Genomic DNA, 25,141 nt, shown 5'->3' on the forward strand with positions numbered 1-25,141 from the left:
GTGTTTTAAATCAGCATAAAATAAAGGTCTTTTTGGGTCGTAAAATTAGGGATGTCACACTTTCCAAGCATTAATTTATTCAAACTTCCATAGCCGGTCATACTCTTGGAAGTAAGTAGTGATTTCAGACTATCATGAGTGTTTGTGGATTGTTCGTAAATATTGGATATAACATAGAGATTGCGCTAATACTCATGAGTACTTAATACAAATTTAAGTATTAGAACAACCCACACTTAGATATTACTTCATGGATCAAGTCACATGTAATTCTAAGATGATAATATTTCATATTCTTCAAAATAACATACATATGGGGTTCTTATCTACATATCTGTTATGCATTGGTCTACTCTAACGTTATCTGTATCTGGTAGTAATAAAGGATATGTCCATGTATGATATGGTGAGTAGACAAATAATATGTAGTCAAAGTTTATTTGTACCTTCCGCCTTAACAGGAGAAACAATATCTATAGGTCCCTCAATGATTTAGTGCTGACATCTGAAATGCTTAGCCGAGCCTTGACTAAAATCAATGTGTTTTATTTAGTAGTCTGATATATTCGTCACAAATATTTATCGGGAAACATAATATTGAAAACTAATATTGACCCTTATTTGTGTCTCATGTTCATACAAATATCTAGAACAAAGGAATAACTAATCACTTATCTAAAGGGTGAATCTTGATTAGATCAAAGTTTAGCAGTTGCATTGGATGACATACTCTTTGTTGATTATTAGAGAAGTATTAGACCTCATATAGTTAATGACTTGTCCAAGTGAGAGATTGTTGGAAGGAATGTCCAAGGTCATTAATTATTGCTAATATTTCTAATAATAGTAGGGTCCTTTTGGGTTGCCCTCATGACCCATTTGAGCTAGATTAAGAGAAATAAGTTTATTAATTTATTATGATTTAATAAATAAATTGAAGATTATTTTAGAATTAATTAAATAGTTTTAATTAATTAAAAGGATTGAATAGTAATTTGTTATTAATTAATTGAAATGTTCTAGAATCCCTTAAGGAGTTGACACAGACGATTTTAAATAAGGATAACGATTTTCCTTAGGTTTTTGAATTGCTTGAGGATTAAGCAGCAACTTATGATAATAGAGATTAAACCTAATGGTTCTGTTTGGCTCTCTTAAAACTGTCCACTCCCTGTCTTCCCTTGATATTTATGAAATTTATAACCCTTCTCCAAGGGTTATAGAAATATTGAAATACTCTTTCTCTCCTAAGGTTTTTCCTGTGTTCTCTCTTGGTGTCATGGGTGTGAAGCAAAAGAATGATTCATACTATTAGGTCCTCTCATCCAAGCAAATGTGGTTGTTACATGATCTCAATCAAGGAATCAACAAGAAGATCGAGAGGTTAGTAAATTTATTGTTTTTCAAAGTAAACTGTTATAAAAAAACAAACCTAGATTGATTAGTGTGCATGTACACATAAGGTTTTTATAGTGTTTTCGCTGCCAGACTAGTATATATAGATTGCTAGAAAACACATCAATACCCACGAGTATCAAGTATCCTAGATATAATCTTAATGGTTCAAAATCACCTATTGAAATTTTCATCAACTAAAACCTAATCATAATCTCATCCAAAAAATAAATTAAGTTTTTTCATATATTCCACCTTATAACAAAATCAACAAGGTTAATATCTAACAAATATTACATAAATAAAAGACAAAACTGCAAATTTGGTCCTTGTGGTTTGCAAAAATCTTTGGATGGGGTCCAAAAAGTTTTCGGCTTGCACAGAAGGTCCAAAATTAAGGTTTTTCTGGGTTTTTGTCCTAAACTTAACAAATTTTTGTATTTTTGGTCCATGGAGCACTTGAATTGACTATTTTGCCCTTTAATTTTTTTTTTTGTATTTTTATATTTATATTTTTAAATATTAATGCAAAAAGGAATTAAGTTGGCTCACCCTATCTTTCTCTTTCTCTCTCTCTCTCTCTCTCTCTCTCTCTCTCTCTCTCTCTCTCTCTCTGTGTGTGCAAATGGAGGGGCTAGATGTCTTTAATGGCTCAAACTTAAGTGGATTAAGGCTTCTCGTGGAGGCAAACACGAATTGGATCTGGTGGCTGCTGATCTTTTGTCAAGACCTCCAGTGGTTCTCTCGGTGGTGCTGGTCGAAGGTGGCACCGACAATGGAGAAGAAAGAATTGGTGATGGTTGGAATAACAATAACAGCAGCATGTGGTGGCAGCGAGTGGTGGTGGATGGCTTGCGATGGTAGCTGTGTTGCCTCTTCTTTCTGTTGTCCAGAAGCACATGACGGGGAAAGGAAAGGAGGGGGGAAGCAACAACTATTTTACGAGAGAGGAAAGGTTTGGGTGGAGGGTTGATCGATGAAAATAGTGGGTGCTTGGCTGATTTAGTCAACGGAAAAAGGAGTGTGGTCTGATCGTTATTCACATGTTTTCTTCTTATTCTTCTTTTTTCGTTTTGTAACAACCTGATGAATGGAAAAGGGTTTTTGAGCCTCGTTGTCTCGCTGGATGCTGCTCCATCTCCAGAGAAGCGTGACAGAAATCAAGAAGAAAACGAAGGGAGAAGTTGAAGATGTTGGTCAATTGCAAAGAGGGAGAAAGCATCTCTTGTTCCCGTCTTTATTTGATTTGGAATTGAAGGAGCATGATTGAAATAAGGGAAGAACGAATGGAAGGAAACAATCGGGGTGGATCGTTCGTTATTCATAGGAAGAGGGGGGATGCCATGGTGGTCTGCTAGTTAGGGTGGAAACAACAACTTTGGCTGTTTGCTGCTGCTGCTTCTTTCTTTTTCTTTTTTATTATCAGATAAGAGAGAGAGAGAGAGATAGGGGGTATCGGTAGGGGTGGAGTGGAGGTCTATCCTTTTTGTTTTTTATTTTTATTTCATTAAGTATTAAAATAAATAAGAAAAGAAAATACAAAACTGAAATTAAAGTGTAAATAGGTAATTTTAAATTTTTTGGACCAAAAACCTAGAAAAAACTTGATTTTGGACTTTCTGTGCAAGCTGGAAACTTTTTAGACCCCATCCAAAGATTTTTGCAAACCACAATGACCAAATTTGCAGTTTTGTCTAAATAAAATATTCATCGTATATATTTTAAATTATATGATTGTCATAAGAAACTAATCTATATCATATCATAACATAATGATAAAAACAATACCATCAATCTTTTTTTTTTTTTTTGAGTATGTAGATAGTAATTACATATTTTATTTCTAATATCACACATAATATCGGGTAAATAAGAATGAGTAATGGACGGGTATTAAAGTAATACCACATAACTACTAAAACCCATGAAATATTTTAGAAAAAATCTCAAACCTTTCCAATAACTATTTACCCATCCCCACTTAAAATTTAAAAGACTAACATTAATAGTTTATTACATGAACAAATTGATACCTTTTGATTATTATTTTTACAGATGGTCAAAGTGTGTGGACCAAAAGGCAAAAGAGCACGGTGAGAACGGCCAAGAAGAAGAAATAAAATGTTCCTTCTCCTGACACCCTCCACCTGGAGACTAGAGTAGGTATATACAACATCTGTCTTCTTTCTCTTGCTCTTGCACTTTATGTATTCCCCAAAATACCCTTTTCTTTCTATCTTGTCAATAAAAGTTACTAATTTTAAATAAATTACCGCTGCGATCATTTTTACCACTTTTACCCTCATAAAATGAATATATGATGTATTAGAATAGAAATGATCATTTATCTATATGCTTAAACAATATCTTTTTCCTTAAAATGAATTCTAATTTTCTGTTTTAACATATTATACACATATCTATAGACAAATAAAAAGTCATTTCAGAAACTTAGATATAAAAAACCATGTTATTCATATTAAACCGGAAATAAGGTTATAGTGATCTATCATTTTTACGTTTTAATTAAACTGTTTTATTTTACTAAATCGATTATATTTTCTCAAATTGTGACATGAAACCTATAAAATTACAACATCCCCTTAATCGAGAAATTGAATTACGTGTTTGTCCTACTAAATCTTGTAGTGTGTAGAGTTATTTCCCAAGACACAAACCCCACCAACCCATGCATTAAATACTCTCCCTCATGGTGCTTTAAATGTATAACAGTTTTTGCAATAAATATTATGCACAAATCCAACCAAACTTTCACTTCCCTTCCTTCTTCATTTCAAGACCATAGTTACATGGTAGTCTTTAAGAAACAAGAGCATTTCTTTTATCCGTGTGTATAAGATCATAAGTTCAAATCTTATATATATATTGATCATAGATATAAAGTAATGGAAGAGGAAAGAGTTGAATCTGTATATGATAGTGGATATGGTAACCCTTGTAGGTATTTACAACAAGTTTTAAACGGATTTTTGAGGTGTTTGGGGTTAGAAAGAAGCGTCGGCAGCGGTGGTGGTAGCAAAGAAGAAGGTGGTGGGGCCGGTGGTGATGGTGGAGGAGAGATGGATGATCCACTCACAACACCCATTTCTGATGATTCATCGAGTATAGATCCTGTCGATGAACCTGCTTCTACAACCGTAAGTCAACTTTCAGTGATGACTTTATTGCATTCATTATCTAATAATTACTTCTTTAGTACTTATTATAGCTTTAATACCATTTTCTTTTGTAATATTGATGTGATCATTGGCTAATGTTTCTTAAAATTTAAAACTGAAAGTAATATTTATGATGACATTGAAGTCGAAACATGTCATCTAATAAAAAACAGTGAACGTTATTCAAGAAGATAACTCCTCACTTTGCAAAACCTATTGTTGGTGTTCGATTTATCGGGGTTTTTTTTTGTTTTTTTTTTTTTTTGAAGCTTTGAAGTTCTTCATCTTTTTTTTGGGATTTTTTGGTATATATTTTGAACTACAGTGTGATCCACTTGCTGGCTATTACAAATTACCTCAAAATCGAATGATTTTGGTAATAATTAATTTTCTTTCATAACTTGAACATCATTCATCTTACTACTTTTGCATTTTACTTTTAAGTATATTTTTGCTTCTTGTGATAATATGGATCTTCCATGGGTTATTCGGGTTCAGCCCAATGGAGGCCATGGGAGATATAATGCGTATCAATAATATTAACTGTCAAATCTAATATCATTATTCATATTTTAGCTTTTCACAACTAGCGGAATCCTTTTCACAACTAGCAGACAAATTTGTCTTAATCAATATGCAAAGAAATTAAAGCAAAAATCATGTTTGTTTGTGATTAAAGTACTGTAAATTCTTATCTTTTTCTTCAATGTTTTCATTGAAGAAAGAAAAATAATAATGTTTATATAATAATAATAATAATAATAATAATAATAATAATAATAATAATAATTTTAACGTTTATTTATGAAATATATAATTAAAGCGAAAAAAAACCCAAAAAAGACAAGGTGTACATGTGCATATGCACAAACTTTACATTTTTTTCTATTATTATTATTATTATTATTATTAATTTGAACTTGGAATGCTAAAATATTACAAGTGAGGAAATGAATTGTAACATTTCAAATTTGGAGTATTACTATCCACAACACTATTTTTATTTAAAGAAAAATTGGACTTTGATTGGAGATGGTTTACACCATTTTACACCAAAATGGATGTTAAGACCAAAAATGGACATATGTTGGAAATATTCTAAAGATATATTCTATGGTTAGTATTTTAAAGTCTTAAAGCATCTCCATCTCCATTTTATTTTCGTTATTACATTCTATTTATAGAGTGTACATTCTATTTATAGAGTGTCAAATCAAATAAATGTTTCAACCTTGTTTTATTTTACACTCACAAATAAAGAAATATAATGAGACTCTAAGTTTAGAGTGTAAACTATATAATCTCACAACTAATTTTACACTTTATTTTTAGAGTATAAAATAGAATTTATAGTGGGGTTAAGATGCTCTTAAGATTTGGCAACAAGTTTTTAAGATATTTTATAAATTTTTTGCTTTTAATTTTTAAGAAAAAACTTGAATTAAAGAGTTTTTTTTTTTTTTTTTTTTTTTTTTTTTTTTTTTTTGTTCATGAGGACAAACTTAAAGTTTCTATTTTAAACAAAGTTTTCATAACTCAAAAGCTCTTTAAAGTAGATTTTAATAGTTTTAGGAGCTTTTAGCTTTTATAGTTTATATTTGAGTAAATTACTCGAATGGTCCCTATGGTTTAGAGTAATTTGTGTGTTTAGTCCCTAACTGATTTTTTAACTCGGAAGGTCTCTACAGTTTGTTTTTGTTACGTGCTTGCTTGGTCCCTGTCTTACCTAAAAAGACTATTTTTGCTCTTGATTTTTTAATTTATTTAAATAAACACACCTCCAACCCCACCCCTCACCTTACCTTACATAACCCACTATTTTTCTCTAGTTAAATAATAGTCTTGTTAGGTAACACGGGGACCAAGCGCATAACAAAAACAAACAATAGGGACCTTTCGAGTTAAAAAATAAGTTAGGGACCAAACATGCAAATTACCCCAAACCATAAGGACCATTCGTGTAATTTGCTCTTTATATTTTATGTCATTTAAACCTTTAAAAGGTCACAACTACTTTTGTTTGTTGAACATTTCTACACAAATATTCTCTAATGGTTAATTTTTTCAAAAATCTTTTTTTTTTTTAATTTCACTATTTTATATTTATATATCTTAATGTTTTATAAAACTCTTTCATACAAATCAACAATTTTAAATGCATATCATATTTATGAAAAAAATGGTTGACACTAAAAATATTATGCGACTGCATGTTGTTTAATATGTTTAATATGTGTGACATTTTGAAAAGATTTGACATTTACCTTTTAGTGACATAAATTTTTATATAAATATATTCATTTTATTTTGGATATTTAATTTATGGATTAACTAATCATTTAATAATTAATCTTGAAATCTAAAGACATCTAAGGTGTAAAATGAAATTTTATTAAATGTATGTGTAAAAGGTACAAAAGATATAAGAGGAATAATTTGTTGGAATTATTAAGTTGTTGAAATGAATTCATAAAAAACTTCTCTCTGATTGTAAAAAGCTATGGAAAACTTTTTGAAATAGTGGCAAATTTTGTAAAAAAAAACTTTTCTTGGAGATGTTATAAAAATCAATCATATCACCATTAAGTCTTCACAAAAGACACCGTTAATCACTTACCAAAATTTTGAATGTTTACGATAATTCATACACATAATTATTCATTTCGATGTAATTATTTATACTATTGCCCCAAAACAATCATATTTATGTGAATTTCGAAATTTATGGTGTTTATTTTGACATTTTGGCCAGGGATTAGCAGCAGGACGTCCTCCGTCAAGAGGTCCAATTAGCTCTGGAGGTTCTGGTCAAACCAACTAGTTCAATCACTCTCATTCTACATTCCATTAATATATGTTGCAATTATGGTTTTTTGTTTATTGAAAAATAGAATTTTAATTGTATTGTAGTTATCTTATCTTATATGTACAAAAAAAAATTCCTCTAACAAGAATAATATCAGTTTCCATTAAACATCATGTCTTTATGTATAGAACCCCCACCATCAAGATAACCTAGTGGTGATCACTTGGTATGAAACATTCCAAAATGAAGTTAGATCCATTTTCTAATCCCACATGCTTCAACATTGGCATGACCAATCGGTATGCTTTGAATATGTGTAGACTAAATCATATAATATCGTAGATCTTGCTATAACTTTATGTTGGGAGGATTTTGCAAAATATAGTAGCACTACAAGTGTGAATACATATTCACTTTGTGGTCCGTGGTTCTAGAATCTTTAATATATCATATATCCATTTTGTGTCGGTGATTCTTTCGAGTGTACCTTAAGTATTTAGTGGGTGTTTGAGAGTGCTTTTTAAAATGATTTATTAGCTTATTGATTTTTCAAAAAACCAATAAGTTAAAAAGATGTTTGACAAACAGTAACTTTATAGATAGGCAAAAAATGGTTTTTCCAAAAAACCAGAAATTCCTAGTTTTTCCAAAAAGCTAGAGAAGCAATTTGAGAAACAATCCCAAAAAAATGGCTTTTCCAGAAAACCAGAAATTCCTGGTTTTTCCAAAAAGCTATATAAGCAATTTGAGAAACAATCTCAAACACGCCCTTAAAAACCCTTATCATGTCTGATAGTTGAGATGCAGGCTAGGGAGAGAGAAGGCATAGACTAGAAAGAGGGGAGAGATGGGGGTTATATAGTTCTAGATTGGATGACAATGGATTAGTTGATCATGTTGCACTCCTACATATAGATGCGTTATGAGTGAGATTCACCAATTTCCAGGCTTGACCTTATTCATAGTTTATACGTCTACTTGATCCTATATAAAGACCCTTTATGAATTCATGTCGCCCTAGCTAAGCAAGAAAAGTTGTAACTCAATAGCATAAATAAAATTCCATATTAGAACTTAGAAGTGATGTAAAAAGTAAGAATTCTTGAATGTTGAATACGATTGAAAATGAACTTGGAAAATGGCCAATAATATGTAGAATGTAAGTAGAAGTAGATAATTGAAAGGTTCGATGAAGAATGATTGAAATTTAGTAACTTGGGAAATAGAATGTTATTTTGAACGGGTAAATGAAAGTATAGAAAAAGGGCAAAAACATGAGTAATATGTCTCATTGTTATATCATTATGTAATAAAGAAAGAAATATCAAAATCTTGGTAAAAAATAGTTAAATTGCTTAATTGTAAACGATCAAAAACATTGTCATTAAAATGAAAATTGATATTTTTGACACATATGAATGCATATGAATATGAAATAATATTGGCATGGTATTTATATATTGTTGGAAATCTATCCAATTATATAGAAAATGATAAGTTTGACAAAGTTTTCTATTTTTAGGAAATTTATTGAAATAATTTGCCAAAATAGCATACAACGTGAAAATGAGGGAAGTTTTGAAATCTAAATATTAGTATAGACTTATAATTATAAATATTTTATAAGAAGAAAGTTTCAAGAAATACATCCTAATTCGCAAGAATTTACCTTACGCAACATAGAATGCCTAAATAGAAAAGTGTCAAAAAAATAAGTTGGTTTAAATGATGTATTGTGATTTATATTCCACGTCTAAGCACTAATGGGATGTTCTAGTATTGAAATAACGATTGTTAAATCACAAAAGAGTATAAAATGACATTTTTTTGGAAAAGATGACTAGTTACTCAAATTTTGGAAAAAATACCAAAAAATAGTAGGGGTGTCAAATCGAGTCATCGTATCGTGTTTTTGTCTGACATGACACGATACAATACTATTTTATGTAACACGAACACAACAAAATATTGTGTTTTTTTAACTAACACGAAAACGAACCAATTAAAAAACGGAAAGCAAGACACAACATGAAAAGATAACATAATATAACATTTATTTTATGTAATTAATATTTAATCATACATAACACGACAAACACGAAAAACACAACAAAAAAATTGCTAAATCATGTTAATTTCAAGTTGAATTTTGAACACGAACACAACACGACACGACATCGTGTTTTTTTACATTTGACACGACACAAACATGAATTCACATTTCTGTTTCGTCCCAATGTCGTTTCGTGTCGTGTCATCAAGTGTCACCCCTAAAAAATAGGTTAAAGGTTTTACGAGACATGCTTAACTAATGAAATAGTTTGAAATAATGTTAGAATGACTAGATAAACAAATTTATTACATGGTAATGAAGTTTAAGCAAATTGCTAAAATTGTTATTTATGAAATATGAGACTTATATGATATGTAGTACTTCCGTGCGAGGAAACCTTTATGTTGTAATTAGTTTAGTAATGTAATGAAATGAAACTATGTGAAAGGCACCTAGATAAAGTTACATTGATTTTCAAAGTAAGTTGCCTAGATACGGAAAGTTAATATAAAATGGTAATTAAAGAATTATGAAATGGACAGTTTAAGTAATGAATACTTAGACAGAAATGTGAACGGGTTTTGTTAACGATAAATGCGTTTGTTCAATATTGAATATGTATGAGACAAGATTGGATTGCAACTAAAGTGGACTTGAGACTAGTTTTCATGTGGATTTTTCCTATTTTTGGTACATGACACAAAGTTATATTATTTTCGTTGGATGAGATTTTCTTGAAATAGATATTTTTGTATGATGATATGTAAACGCACCTTGTGAAATTTTTGTGAATGAATGAATCCATAATGAAAAAAATGGGTGCCTCTTATGCTTGCGAATAAATGATTCATAATGAAAAAAGGGGTAATTCGTCGTGCATACATTAAACATGATTGCATGCAAACAAATTTTAAAATGTCTAAACATTGCATACATGGGGTCAAATGATTTTTTAAAGTAATTGATTTCTCTCATGTTTTAAAATAAATGTCTTCGCTCAAAAGGTCATAAACATTCTTTTGTAATGAAGAAAATGATTTCCATCAAAACAGGGCACTTCATTTGAACATGAACCACAATAACTTGCCATTTGAACTAAAGTTAACCACGAAAAATGATTTTAAATCTAAAGTTCAAACATTAAAAAGAAAAAAAAAAATCATATCACACAAATAAACATCCAAATCATGTACTTATTATGTCACTTCAAAAATCTCTTCATTTGGATTCTCTACTACATCTCACCAAAAATACTTACATCACAAATAACAATAACAATTAATGTTTAATGTTTAATGTTTAATGCAACTTACGGAAAATATTACCAATCCCTGATGCTTTGAGGGACTTTAATTTGGAGAACACAAATCCTGACCTTGGTGGATTTCCATCAATCAGAGAATTCTCATATATTTCCTTGCATTCTTGTACAACCTGATTTTCCCCATAATAATAATAAAAACAATCTACTTAGTTTTACTTTTCTTTACCCAAAATAAATAAATAAAATAAAATAAATTACCTCCTTGGCATCCTTCCTTGGTATTCCTTCTCGTAGACTAACAATTTTCTCAACAACTTCAGGCTAAAATCACAAACAAGAATAAATTAGCAAAAGTAAAATCATAAAATATAAATAAATAAATAATAAAATTACCGGGCAATCAGGTTGATGTTCAAGAATATGTGTATAAACAAGAGTGAAGGTATCTGGGCTTTCAGCTGAAGCAAGTTCTCTCAAATCAATTAGTATTCTTAGTCTGTTTTCAACTTTCTGCAAATTTTAAAAAAAAAAATAAAATAAAATAAAAAATCAATAAAATGAAGATTAATTATATAAAATTTTATATATAAAGTGACTTACATTGACACTTATGTATTCCCTGAAGAAGTCCATGAGAACCTCTTCATCAAGCCTCATGCGTTCGATTGTTTCCTCCTTGATGTAATTTTTCTAATCAACAATGAATTTATAAACGTTAATTTCACATCTTAATTTTTATAAAAAAAAAATTGGATGATTAATGTTTATTAAAAAAAAAAACCTGAGACAGCATATGGTCAACATAAACAATGACTGTTTGTTCAAGGCAAGACTCAACAAATCGTCTAAATGATCTTTCTTCAATATACCTGATAATTTTTATTTAAATTTATAAATAAATAAAAAAAGTAAGAAATTATGTTCGAAGTAGAATTGAAAACTTACATTTTCACATCTGTGAAATAGTCACCAAATGTTGCGACTAGGTATTCAGTAACCTGTCCTTCACTCCATTCTGTAGATGACAAGATTTGGATATGGTTACAGGAGGGTATTTTGGTCATTTTGAAAAAAAAAGGAAAATTTTATTTACCTTTATGGTAAAGTTTGACTAGTAGTTCTTGCACTCCTGGATCATCAAATATGACATTGACTGTTTGGTGTACAGCTTCCTGAATCGGTCAAAGAAAGTCAACATACAAGACTTTTCCACAATATGATTAAAGCACATGCACAACAATGAACATACCTTTGCAACCTCCAGAAACCCCTTACAGGTGTCCTCAAAATTAATCTGTTGCAAAAGATTTAAATTTTAAATACAAAATAAAAATAATGATTTTGTAATCTTTATCTTTATATAAAAAAGGAATAACCTGTTCTGCATAATTTTCTGTTAAGGCTTCAATAGTGCTAGAAGCTAGCTCCATAGCAAGATCATAGCATCTCAAGTTGTTATTAATCTGTCATTTTAAAAAAAAAAAATTGAATTTTTTAAAAAGTTTAAATAATTTGGAAAGTAGAAAATTGCAAACCATGGCACATATTGGTTCTAGACCAATTTCAGAAGCAGGTTCTTCTAATCTCTTTTTTTCAGCTGCTTGAAAATCAATCATCACCTAAAATTTAAAATTCAGTTTTCAATAAATCAGATAACATAATAAAATTGAATTCTAAAATGTTTAATTTTTTATTTTTTTTTTTGGTACCTGAATGATGGACAAAGAGATTCTGTATAACATAATTTCTGTACTATTTTCTCTAACAATTTGCACTTGTTCTCCAAGAATTCTAAATAAATCAACAGCAGCTGGAGTATAAAGTTTTCCCTCATCTGTTGATTTTGGAGGCTGGACTTTATCAGCTTCAAGAATATTCAAATACCATTTCTATAAACCAAATAAAAAAAAAAAGTATCAGGAATATCAAATTAAATAAAAAAAGATTTAAAATTTCCAACTTTACCCTTGTGGTTGCTTGCATTCTCTCAACATATGAATCCATAAGTGGATCCATTGCACCACTCTCTGAACAAACTTGAGCTAATGTCTCATCAACTCCAAGTGCAACTAAATTATCTTGATACTCAACCACCCATCCAGTTACCTATTTTTTTATTATTATTAAATAAAATGAATATTTAAATATTTCAAAACCTAAATTCATAAGAAAGAATAAAAAAACACCTTTAAGATTTCTATATTTGTAATCTCATTAGCACGATCACTCAGTAGTCTTAGCCACTGAATAAACCTCTCTGTGTATAAATTCACCATCAGCTGGAATATTTCATATCTGCAAGAATAATACTTCAAATTATAAAATAGATAAAAAAAAATAATAAATCTAAAATTTGAATAAAAAACCTTGGAGGAAAACAAGGAGCCACATGATCATATATATCTCCAAGCTCTTCCCCAATCTGAAAGTAATGTTGTAAATTGTTAATTGTAAATTTGTAATCCACATATTTAATTAAAATAATGTAAAAATAAAATGTGCATACCTTTTTTGCCTCTTCTATGGCACCTTTCAGGTTTTCAAAGACAAGCTGTTTCAAAAAAATATATATACTGAAATCAAATTGATAATTAGCAATAATGTAATTTTATAGAATTAAGAGAGTATTTGATCAAGTACTTCTGATAAAAGTTTACTGAATCTTGTTTCAACAGCTTTTGTGATATGCTCATAACATTTATCCTTGTAACATTTCCCCTGTTTTGCCTTTTGAGCTGCAAGGTTTCTAGAAGATGCTAATGCATCTGTAGATTTTCTGCATATTTTTGTGATTAAATTATAACCCTAATTGAAGATTAGGTTAAAAATGTGTAAATTGTAAAAGTTAATTACATACTTTCCAGCTCTACGAGGATTTGCTACAGATGCCATTGCACCACCTCCTTCAGCCTCAGCTGCTTCTTCAGCCACTTGTTCATCAAGAATCTCTTGCATTTCAACAACCCTAAAAGTTTATATTTATAAAAAAGTTAATATGAAAGTTTTTAAAGAAGTTGATTGATATAAAGTTATAAACTTACCTCAAAGCACGTACAAGTGTTTGTGGGCTTTCTTTAGCAAGTTGGAAAAAGTTAGAAATATGTGACCATAAAGTCTGCTCAAATGTCTCCCAAGTTCTATCAACTTCTTCAAAATATTCTCTGAATTTTCATATCAAGAAAATGTTAAACCCTAAAAACTATTTATAAATTAAGGAGTTTGATTTTGAACTTTTGATCGGTTGATCCTGACCTTAGTCTTCCAACTTCCTCTTCATGAGTTGATGCAGCAGCTAATGCGAATCTCCTCTTTCCATCAAGAGATGTTAATCTCTGTAAAGATTCACATTTGAACAATCAAGATTCATAATTTTGGATACTTTGTTTACCATTATGCCCTTGTGTTACCTCATATGTGTTGATGAGCTCCTTATCATCACTTAAAGAATCATGTGCTGCTGCAGCTTCTGAAGAAATTGACATCATCCCCTCTACATCCTAATTGTAAATTTTATTGATTTATAAGAAAAGGAAAAGAAAGAATAAGAGAAACAAAATGATGAGCTGTTTTGGATGGATGCTTACCTTCAATGTTGTGTTTAGGTTATTTCGTGCATTGCTAAGAAGCTTAATCTGATCATGATTCTCAATTAATGTTTGGCATTCTTGACATAGCCTGAAAAAGTAAAACAATATAAATTGTAATCAGTCTTGAAGCCAAATTTTATACAAATTTTATAAAAGTGACTTCATGTGGAATCAAATGTTAAGTGTACCTCTCAATATTAACAAAATTTTGGCGGAGTTGATTTACATTCTTCTCAGATGAAGCAAGTGCTTTTAATCCAGCTTGTGCTTGTTCAACCTGTTCAGCAACCATAGTGCTAAGTTGTGCATCAGTAGCCTGAAATAAATGAAAGGAAAAGAAAAAAGTATGTGAGAGATAGTATACACAATAACAATTGAACATAAGACTAATTTGCTGAAGCATAAATCTTTAGCAACCAGTAAAATTACATTTGTATTTGACTGAAAGTAAAAAATAAAAGGTGAGTTTGATGCACTTTCTTTCTTCAAGTGATGAGTATAAATATTGGAAATTTACAGAAGAAAGCATTCAAATGAACCTGTTGGCGTGCAATGTAATCTGCCTTGATTGAAGAAATGGACAGCAGAAGTTCAGGAAGTGGCAAGAGCTTTGCAACCTCCCGAACTGCAGATTCCTTAGCTTCGATTCCTAGATCTTCGACCATCATCTTGCCTGTAATGATAAAGACATGGATCACTTCAGCATGTCTGTGTGAATTTAGGGCACATTTTGTACAAGGGAAATGGAATTGCAGCAGAGAATGGATATGTAGAGAAAGAGAATTGATTCACTGTTTGGGTACAACACAGACGAAAATTCAAGTGCAATCGATTCTAAAAAAACAAAATTCTTATTTGGATGCCAAAATCCACGAGTAAATAAAGAATGGAGCTTAATCGATGAGTTTTACTAACCTTAATCAGAGTGTATGCCAAAATCGCCTGTCGTGAACCAGAAATTGGTCTGCGCAGAAGCAGTAATCGCCAAAGACGGTGAGTATGAAGCAAAAATCGTTGATGGATCTCGAGGTGAGAGGAACAAGTTTCGCCGAGAGAGATGGAAGCAAGGTTCGAACGCAGAGCTTTTGTGAACGGATAGAGACGCTGCCTTCGAAAAACTAATGTCTTAAAAAAAAGGAAAATTCTAGAGATCTCTAGCGTACCCGATAAACTGGATCACGAAAGAAAGATAATCGTCTGTATTTTCTATTGAATCCGGCAAAATTAAAGTTCATCAGATCCCTCTACAGTGTCTGATAAATTTACATTTACAGAGATTTAAAATCCGATTTTATTTTCAAAATTGGGGGACAATTGTAGTAGAGATTGCAATCGTTGGAGATTACCGATAACGACGAACTTACTTTTCGGAGGTGCATAAATATGAATTGCTACAGGATGTGATATTGAGACAGTGGTGGCGCCTCCTACGATGGTTGTGGCTGATGAGTTATACCGGCGATGAAGAAATTTCAGCTGCGTGTGCCGTGTGCGGTGGTCTGCGAATGTTCCAGACCGGCTGAAAGAAGCGAACGTAATAGCTGTCGTTCTTGTTGAGTTTTGACCGAGTTGATCACAACTAAACTCCCTTTTCGTCCGTTTTTACTTTTGTTTTCAATTTTCTAATTTTGTAACAAGCAATTTTACAAGGTAGAAAACAATATTCATCTTACATATGATGCGAATATGATGTGATAAAATATACAATCTATAATAGCGAAGTATTTATATTTTTGTGATTGATAGAAACTATCATTACATAATAACAGTATTTTTGTATTCCTTATTAATCATAGCATCGTATAAGAGCGGTGGAATAGTCCCGAGCATTGTTTGGATTAAATCGATAACTCATATTCTCAATACATAACAGATAATGTAGGAAGCTCCTCGGGACCTGAACTGCACCAAATAAAATGAGGAGGCGTGATGTCGCCCCCCCCCCCCCCCCCCCCTCCTGAATACCTAAAAGACGATCATCTTAACTTACTACACTGACAAACGCCCAAATAAAATGAGGAGGCATGATGTCCCCTCCCCTGAATACCCAAAAGACGACCATCTTACCTTACTACACTGATAAAAGGTGAGTCAGACACAACTTTCATATAGACATCCACCAACGACTATAAATACCAAGGTTGTAAAAAAAACGTTCAACGTTAGCTAGTCAGTGGACTGAAGTTAAGGGATTAATCGGTTAGACGGAGATTAATCTGTGACCATAAATTGTTAATTCGTTAAATTTTTTTAAAAAATATATATATGTGACTAATATCACAACAAATATCATTAATATCATAATAAATGTAACACCTAGTTTCCGGAACGGATCGATTTAGGGCTTCAAGAAGTCAAATGCATGGTTTTTGGGTGGAACTAGGCGTCAGGACGTGACCATAGAGAAGTCACGACGTGACAAGTGATTAAATGAAAAATGTTGATTTAACTGAGCTCACGACATGGGATGCGCTGCAGCCCAAGCCCATGGTCTTTTAGGGTTTCCTTCATATTTAAACCCCGCAAACCTCATTTTAGGGTTCATTTGCAGCCTCCTTCATCCTCGAGCACATAAAAACCCTAATCCTAGCTTCTCCTTGTGATTCTTGAGCTTTTAGTGGTGTTTTGGTGGCTTGAAGAAGAAGAGATCACCACTGGAGCATAGATCCAGGTTGGAAGCTTCATTTGCATCTTCTAGCAACCTCTTTGGACCATTTGTGGGTAACCAAGATTCAAGCTTTAGGATTCATTGTTGCTAGATCTAAGGTTTTATGCATGATTATCCATGATTATAAGAGTTAGAGTGTGGGGACTCCATAAAGTTAGCAACTTTATGGGTCATTCGAGTCCCTTGGTGATTATATGTGATGGATCTGAAGTTTTGGTGATGTTTGAGCTCATACTTGAGTTTTGACCTTTTTTTCTTCATGAATGCCCTAATCTAAGCTCAAGTCTTGCATTGGACATGCAAGACCTTAAAGCATTGGTTTTATGGTCTTTCGGGCGTTAATAAGCCTTTTAGAGAAGATGGATTAGTAGCTTAATGGAATAAGGAGCTTATACATCAAAAATGTCATTCAGATAGATCTCACGACGTGAGGATATGTCTGTTACGTCATGAGGATCAAGGGGTCTCAATTATTTTTGTCCTTTAGTAGCTGACGATGTGAGCATTAGATATTTAGATGGTCACGTTGTGAGGGGTAGTTGACAGTTAACTTTCGTTGACCATTGACTTTTTGACCATTTTGACTTTGGGTCAAACTTGAAGGATTTGGGTTGTTGATTAAGATTCTTTCATGTTTTGTTGCTAGAGGGCTCGTAGGAGCAAGCAATGCAGAAAGGGAAGTGTGTCACAGTGTTTTTGAGTTCTTCGTTTCAGTTGAGTTTTCCTCACTGTACCCGTGGGTCGAAGGCACCAATGTCGACCCACTAGTTTTGGTTATCATTTAGTATAGGGATACCCTAGGGGCTACATTTAGCCACGTAGGATAGACTGAGAACTCTTGATCTAGGATTTCTTGCTTGTTCTTTATTTGGTTGTGGCTCTAGACTATGATCATTTGTTTGGGTGTCTGTCTCACATCTGGATAGATATGGCTATTCATTCCTTGGAGATTTGGTTATGTGTCCTTGTGTATAGGATGTTGTTGTGATGTAGTGGGTTGTTATATATATATATATATATATATATATATATATATATATATATATATATATATATATCTTCGTGTGTTAGGATGCATCGGTAGTGGTATGTTGGTTAGAGTACCAATAGGCTGGTTATCGCCTAGTGGAATGTTATAGGGGTTGTATGTAGCCATGTAGGATAGCCTGAGAACTCTTGATCTAGGCTTTCTTACATGTTACTTGTTTGGTTGTGGTTTTAGAGTAGGATCATCTGTTCGGGTGGCTATCTCACATTGTTTCCTTATAGTTATGCATTCCATGGATAGTTGTCGGTAGCAGAGCAGTGTGTTGTGGAGGATCTAGTAGGAAGTAGTGAGTTGTATGATTGTTAGTTGCCTGTATTTATGTGCATACTTGATCTCTTGTTTGTTTATATGTCGACATATTGTAACGATTGAGATTGAGGCGGTCTTGTCATGTGTTGTAGGCCAAGAGACTAGGTGCGGATCGGTTGTGAGTCGTAGGCATGTAGGCTTAGGAAGAGCCGTTGGGTTGAGGCAATATTGTTATGTGTGATATCCAACAAACCTGGGAGCAATCCAAACATAAGTTGTAGGCTCGGGAGCAATCCAGACTTGTGATGTGGGCTCGGGAGCAATCCATACATAAGTTATGGGCCGGAGGGGCAATCCAGACTTATGTTGTGGGCTCAGGGGTAATCCGGTCCGATGATTGTGGACAGAGTATGCATGATTGTATATGTTCTGTTGTGTGCGGTATTTTGGGGAAACTCACTAAGCTTTATGTTTACCCAATTGTTATTGTTTTTAGGTATCATCGATTACCGTGGGAAGGCGAAGGCGTGATTGTATACATTCATCAGCAGCAATGAAGATTTCGCGATATTATATTACTCTGATATTAACAAATACAATTTGGAACAAATGGTTTTCTTAACACAGATTATATAATGTGGAATTTTACCTTAATAAAATGAAAAAATTTTGTTGTGAAAATGGAACGTTACAAGTTGATATAGAAGTCCTGGTTTGAGGAATTTGGAGGAACACTTGTGTGAATCCAAACTCAAACTAGGATCGGATAATTTTCACAAAACATTTTTGAAAAAGAAATCTATAATAAAATGGTTGAGTCATGGACATGGGCTCGATCCCTTGTCTTGTTCTTGTTTGATTGTTGGCTTAGGATCGAGAACGTGGACCTTTGACTTAGCCTTGTTTTACAGGGAGATGTAGTGTGTACAGTTATTCGGAGCCCGAACAAGAGAGTGGTTCCTAAAATAACCATACATGTTATTGTTGGATTAGGTGTCTAAGCTCATAACTATAATTTGTATGTACTTGACCTGAGAGTAGCATGGTCCATTTGGGTTGCCTTCACCAGAGCAATTTGATAGGATGAACTTTTGAGAAGAGGTTATTTGTGGGGTTTATTAATATATTACAAGTATAATATATTAATGTGAAATCATGTTATTTAATTAGTATTAATCAAGGATTAATTTGGAATTAATTTAGTGATCAAAAGAGACTAATTAAATTAACGAGGACTGATTATGTAAATCAGTGATATATATATATATATATATATATATATATATATATATATATATATATATATATATATATATATTGTTTGGGCTATTGATCCATGATATGCTAAGTTTATGTAAGTATCCATGAAGAGTTAGCCCACACAAAATATAGATCATAACCAAGTGTACGGATTAGGGTTTACCCATGACCCTTGGATTCCTACACTATATATATGACACCCCTTTAGCCTAAAATTCGTTGAACATGTGTTCTTGGAGTTCCCATAATCGATTTTGAGTACATAGAATCTCTCTCTCAAAAGTCCTCCATTTGTTCATGGTGTTTGTGAACCATTTGAGGCATCACATTTGAGGTGCTAAGTTCTTAAAGGCCAAAACTACAAGCTACAACAAGAGGTAATTCTATAACTCATTTTTATGTTGTTTATGTCAATTGTATGTTAGTTGTAGGCTTAATGCTTTGGAAATAATATTGCATGCATAATTAGAGAAAACATAGATCCAAAGCATTTAGGGTTGTATGTGCACCATAGGATGTTGTAGTATACAAAAACCCAACAGTAGTATCAAATCCAAGGATTGTTTTCTATTATATTTGATGCTTGCTTATTTTTTTCAAAGCTGAAAAATTGTTCTGTCAGCATATACTCGACGAGTCCATGCTTGGACTCGAAGAGTCCATAGTTGGGCTCGATGAGTTGGATGATCAGACAACAGTTTTTCAGGATTTTTGGCCTGGATTGAATTAGGATCACTACCACAAACTGTTTTGCATCATAAAATTTGTTTTTCTGATATGGTAGTGATCATGCTCAACCAATCAAAAGATAATTGTCAAAATTTCAAGATATGTATTAGTTTGTATGATATGCTAATTTCTTGTAAATTGTTTATATGAATTCTCTTGCCTTATATGAGTTAATTTAGATCATGAAAATTATATAATAATTTTGCTTGGAAAATTTGATCTTAAATGTTTTTAAAGTCCTCCATAACTTGTCCTCAAGTTATGGAACATGAAAAGTTTTTATAAAAGTCATATTAACTCATATTAACTCATAGTTGCCCTCAAGTTTTAGTATTTGAAAACTCTCAAATTAAGAAACTCTTGTAATTAAAAAGGTGTAACTCTTGGGTCATAAATTAAAAATTAATTAAAATGTTTTAATTTTGAATTTTTAATAACCTAGTTACTCTGAATAGTTCAATTACACCTTATGGATTTTATTAAATTAATTGAGATGTTTAATTAAAACAGAATTAATAAATCCATAATGTGACATCCCCAATTTCACGACCAGAAAATACCGATTTGTTTATGCTTTGTTTTTAAAATCAAAGTAATTTTTTAAAGAAAATAGTTGCGGAATTTGTTCCCAAAACAAAATATGATAAAAATTTATCAAAGCATTTCTTTAAACAAACGTATTTTCATTATATAACAAAATCTCGGGATGTCATGTTCAATACAGACCAAAAGTATAAACAGAAAAATTTGACCTTACAGCAGTTATTTACAACTACTAGTCTATTATCCAAAATCTCTCGTCAAATCCACCAACTTATACTCTTGTGCCATTACCTGTAATACAAAGAAAACTGAGTGGGTCAGGCTTGGGAGCATGGTGAGCATATAGGGTTTTCAACCCACAATGTTATATCATATATATATATATATATATATATATATATATATATATATATATATATATATATATATTAGAACTCACAAACATATACAATTTCACTATATACAAGCAACTTTTATCCCACCCCTTCGATCCTCACAATGACACGATCTAAACTCTCGTATCTAAAATTTTCATCTTTACCTGATCCCTACTCACGGATCTAAAACTATCCTCTTCACCCTATCCATACTCACAGATCTAAAACTAACATTTTCACCTGATCCATACTTACAGATCTAAAACTACCTGATCCATACTCACAGATCTAAAACTACCTAATCCATACTCACGGATCTAAAACTAACCTCCTGATCTGATCCATACTCCCGGATCAATAATTGTACCCAATCCATACTCCCGGAATAGGGACAATTAACTATACCTTAATCGTGATCTGATCCATACTCCCAGATCAATAACTGTGCCCAATCTATACTCCCGGACTAGTGACAATTAACTTAGTCTTAATCCATACTCCCGGACTAATAACAAGTTTTATCTCTTTACCTGATCCGTAATCCCGGATCTAAAACTAACCTCTTGATCTGATCCATACTCACGGATCTAAAACTACCCATGTCCTACCCAACATATTTGTAGTTACAAAATAGATATACAATTTAACTTATTAAAACCTATATAGTTCATCCATTCCACCAACATCTCAAATAAACCACAATATATAAACACATAACACGTATTTCATAGCAAATACTTCATACTTATGCGTTAGAAGAAAGTGACTATACTCTCAATTGATTAGAAGATGATCGGACAGCGCTACGACGCTTAAAATAATCTTTTGCGACAAAACCGAGATGTTTTCTCCAAAATCGGGCTTCTCGCGGGCAGAGCTTCGGCTCGAAAACTATTTTTCTCGGGATCTTCAGGCTTTGGGACTTGCTTCGGGTCTCGGGGTTGATATCGGGGCTTCGGGGTATTTCTTGCACGAAAAACGAGGCAAAAACGCGAGAGAAAGAAAGAAATGAGCAATAGAACTCGGCTGCACTCGACATCTATTTATAGGGGCTGAAACCCCGAATTACGTTGGGCGTAATGTGGATAAGGCCGGTGACTCCCCCCCCCCTTTTTTGGATGATATCGGAATTTATAATTTAATACTTTAATTATTTAATAAACTTCAAAAATTCATATCTTCCTCATACGAACTCCGTTTTCGACGTTCTTTATATCCACGCGTAGGGGAGACTACGCTCTACAACTTTTGTTTAGACTCTGTCGACTAATTTTGACTTTATTTTTATTATTTATTTTAGTAAGCCGGGATAGGAAAACTCCGTTATAAATTCATAACTTCTTCATCTGACGTCCGTTTTCATCTGTCGTTTTATCGTTGCACTACTATCAACAAGATCTTCGATTCTCGTTTAGATTGTTTCGGCTAAAAACCGCTCGATCTCAAATTGAGTATTCAGACTGCATACCGCTAAGTCGAAACTTAGAAAAATCATAACTTCCTCATACGAAGTTAGATTTGGACATTCTTTTTATGTACGCTCTCGGTTTAACATATTCTATGACTTTTGTTTAGATCGCTAAGGCCAAATCTTGCTCTATCGTAAATTCACTATTTACGTCGTGTTGTGTCGTGCCGGTTCTGTCGCGAAACTTTGACAGGTCATAACTTATTCGTTATAGCTCGAATTTCGGCGTTCTTTATATGTACAGAATCCTTGTAACATATACTACAACTTAGTTAAGATTATTCCTTCAAAATAATCTTCCATCAAAAAGTCATTTTTGACACTCATTGTCTCTAAATTGAGTAGCCCTGATCTATGGGCGTTACAATTATCTCCCCCTTAGGATGATTACGTACCGGAATCATCAAAGAAATAGGACTCATATATTGACTCCATATGTTACCTCTCCATCCTAAGTAATAACATTGATGCTCAATCCTGCACCTGTTCTTCGTACTATGTTGAATTTTCCAACCGTAACTTTTGAGTACAAAGCAACTCCTTATTGAGGACTCCTTCTTCTTCTTAGGATAAATACTTTCCTTTATCTATTGTAACAGACCGATGGGTCATGTTCTAATGACCTTTCATCATATAATACAACGCTTAGACCCAAGTCTCTTAGAGTCAAATTCCAAAATAGAATATACCTTCCTTCATATTCTAATGTGATATAATCACATCTTAACTTGTAGCATTTCTAGCTATGAACCTATTTAACAACGAGCACGATACCAACGATCGCATAAATTTCAACCTTCTGACTTACGTCAGATGTTACCTTGAACTTGGTTCTTTGAACCTTGTAACAACTCATCGTAGTCAAACTCAAATTTATATGACCATTAGGGTCGGAATAACAACCATCTCACTAGTCATTACCGAAACAAGGGTAATGACATACTCGAATAAAACAGAATCAATCACTAACTTCTTGGTAACCTTGTGACTTTCCCTGATCCAAGTGCGAGTCCCGTGCTTTCGGTAGTATATGCATCTACTACCTTTCACACCTACTCGTACTTGTCCCAAGTATTGTCCCGCAGTCGGCCAAGTCACCATACAAGAAAATCATACAATCATTCAACACACCAGATAAAAAAACTAGGGTTTATATTATTTCCTTGAAACTATTACACAAAGGTTCAAGTTCACTCTATACTATGCCTCTAATAGGCTACACCATAAGTTACTATTCACACTACTACTTCATAACTTGATCTTTGGATATAAAATCCCCATCCTTTATTTCTCGCGTTGTCATCTGCTTCATCAAGGATCATTTGAAATGCTCTTGCCTTTGGCTTAGGCAGCACATTTGGCTTTATAATCTCTTCCCTTCCTAGGCAGTTTTGTTTGAAGTGTCCTTCTTCACCACACTTAAAGCATGCTTTTCTTTTGTTTGTGCATTCGCTGGCATAATGACCAGTCTTCCCGCATTTGAATCGGGTCATTTCTTTAGTGCATCTCCCAATGTGCTTCCTCTTGCACTTATCACACGATTGTGCTTCTTCTTCGAACTTTTTCGAACCAGACTTCGAAAATTTTCTCTTCTCATCGGACCTTGAGGATCCTTCAAACTTTCTTTTCTCGCCAACTTCAACCTTGCTGGCGGTTCTTCCCTTAATCATATATTCAACAGACTTGGCGGCCCAGATAGTTGCCTCCAGAGTAAGTGCCTGACGCACTGGCACCACATACTCCCATGGGAGTCCCTTTGCGTACCGGTCACCTTTAGTCAGCTCGTCTGGGACGATGCGCAAAGCAAACTCAATCTTGTCTGTGAAAGCATTAGTGTATTCATCAACTGACATGCTGCCTTTTGTCAATGTCAGAAATTTGTTCTCCAACTCTAGCAGATTTTGGGCCGAGCAGAACTTGCGCTTGAATTGCACTAAAAACTCTGCCCAAGTCAGTTGCAGTGGATCATTAGGGCTTAGGGTCTTCCCTAGAGTGTTCCACCAACGAACAGCGCCACCTCTGAACTGACGTACTGCGAACGTGGTCTGCAACTTGCCTCTGCAACCACACGTCATGAAGGCTAGCTCCATTTCTGAGATCCAATCCATCACTCCGATCAGATCCTCTTTTCCAGTGAAGGTCGATGGTTTGCAAGTCAAAAAGTCTTTGTACTTGCACCCAAGTCCATCAATTCCTCCCTCTTGTTTGTTTTGTCTGACTAACAGTGGGTTGGCTTGACCAACAGTCCCACTGAAGTTACCTCCTTCCGAATGCCCTTCATTCAACTCGGGCTGTTCAATCGACATTGAAAGTTCTTCACGATTCTGCCGAAACAGATGTCTAGTTTCATCCATTTGACAATCCAACATCGTATGAATCATCAATTGTACACCAACCATTGTTATTGGCTCAGGTGTTGCTGCTACAACAAGTACTCGCTCAACCATAGGTGGTTGATTCCTGTCTTCGTTCACATTTCCAACTACACTTCTGGTTCTTACCATTTTTTATCTAC

The 25,141-nt window shown here is 33.1% G+C and overlaps 2 protein-coding genes across 2 annotated transcripts; one reads left to right on the top strand and one right to left on the bottom strand.

The window, feature by feature from the left end:
* The first annotated feature begins 4,156 nt into the window (after positions 1-4,156).
* On the top strand, positions 4,157-7,553 carry LOC145057362 (uncharacterized). The gene is made up of 2 exons (XM_079005180.1): positions 4,157-4,553; positions 7,327-7,553. Exons 1-2 carry the CDS (start codon positions 4,302-4,304, stop codon positions 7,393-7,395), a joined length of 321 nt encoding a protein of 106 aa, XP_078861306.1. The 5' UTR covers positions 4,157-4,301; the 3' UTR covers positions 7,396-7,553.
* Positions 7,554-10,606: 3,053 nt separating this feature from the next.
* SEC6 lies at positions 10,607-15,874 on the bottom strand. The gene is made up of 25 exons (XM_079005182.1): positions 15,649-15,874; positions 15,200-15,537; positions 14,824-14,957; positions 14,473-14,600; positions 14,282-14,372; positions 14,105-14,194; positions 13,950-14,029; positions 13,739-13,858; positions 13,555-13,662; positions 13,338-13,473; positions 13,204-13,248; positions 13,064-13,119; positions 12,884-12,992; positions 12,663-12,803; positions 12,407-12,586; positions 12,233-12,316; positions 12,074-12,160; positions 11,947-11,991; positions 11,791-11,869; positions 11,643-11,712; positions 11,479-11,566; positions 11,298-11,387; positions 11,091-11,207; positions 10,956-11,018; positions 10,607-10,867 (listed from the first exon to the last, which is right to left on the bottom strand). The coding sequence occupies exons 3-25, from the start codon at positions 14,950-14,952 to the stop codon at positions 10,733-10,735; spliced, it is 2,271 nt and encodes a 756-aa protein (XP_078861308.1). The 5' UTR covers positions 14,953-14,957; positions 15,200-15,537; positions 15,649-15,874; the 3' UTR covers positions 10,607-10,732.
* Between the last annotated feature and the right edge of the window lie 9,267 nt (positions 15,875-25,141).

This window comes from Lactuca serriola, chromosome 6 (genome assembly GCF_051521515.1).
Source record: "Lactuca serriola cultivar US96UC23 chromosome 6, Lser_US96UC23_V15, whole genome shotgun sequence".
NCBI classification, from domain to species: Eukaryota; Viridiplantae; Streptophyta; class Magnoliopsida; order Asterales; family Asteraceae; genus Lactuca; species Lactuca serriola.

What these genes read in the sequence shown, in the direction of transcription:
- LOC145057362 (XM_079005180.1), top strand. Translation starts at nt 4,302, where the DNA reads ATGGAAGAGGAAAGAGTTGAATCTGTATATGATAGTGGATATGGTAAC. An exon ending in ATGAACCTGCTTCTACAACC is followed by an intron (nt 4,554 to 7,326) that starts GTAAGTCAACTT and finishes CATTTTGGCCAG; the next exon opens with GGATTAGCAGCAGGACGTCC.
- SEC6 (XM_079005182.1), bottom strand. Translation starts at nt 14,952, where the DNA reads ATGATGGTCGAAGATCTAGGAATCGAAGCTAAGGAATCTGCAGTTCGG. An exon ending in ACACTTGTACGTGCTTTGAG is followed by an intron (nt 13,663 to 13,738) that starts GTAAGTTTATAA and finishes ATAAACTTTTAG; the next exon opens with GGTTGTTGAAATGCAAGAGA. An exon ending in TAGAACCAATATGTGCCATG is followed by an intron (nt 12,161 to 12,232) that starts GTTTGCAATTTT and finishes TTAAAATGACAG; the next exon opens with ATTAATAACAACTTGAGATG.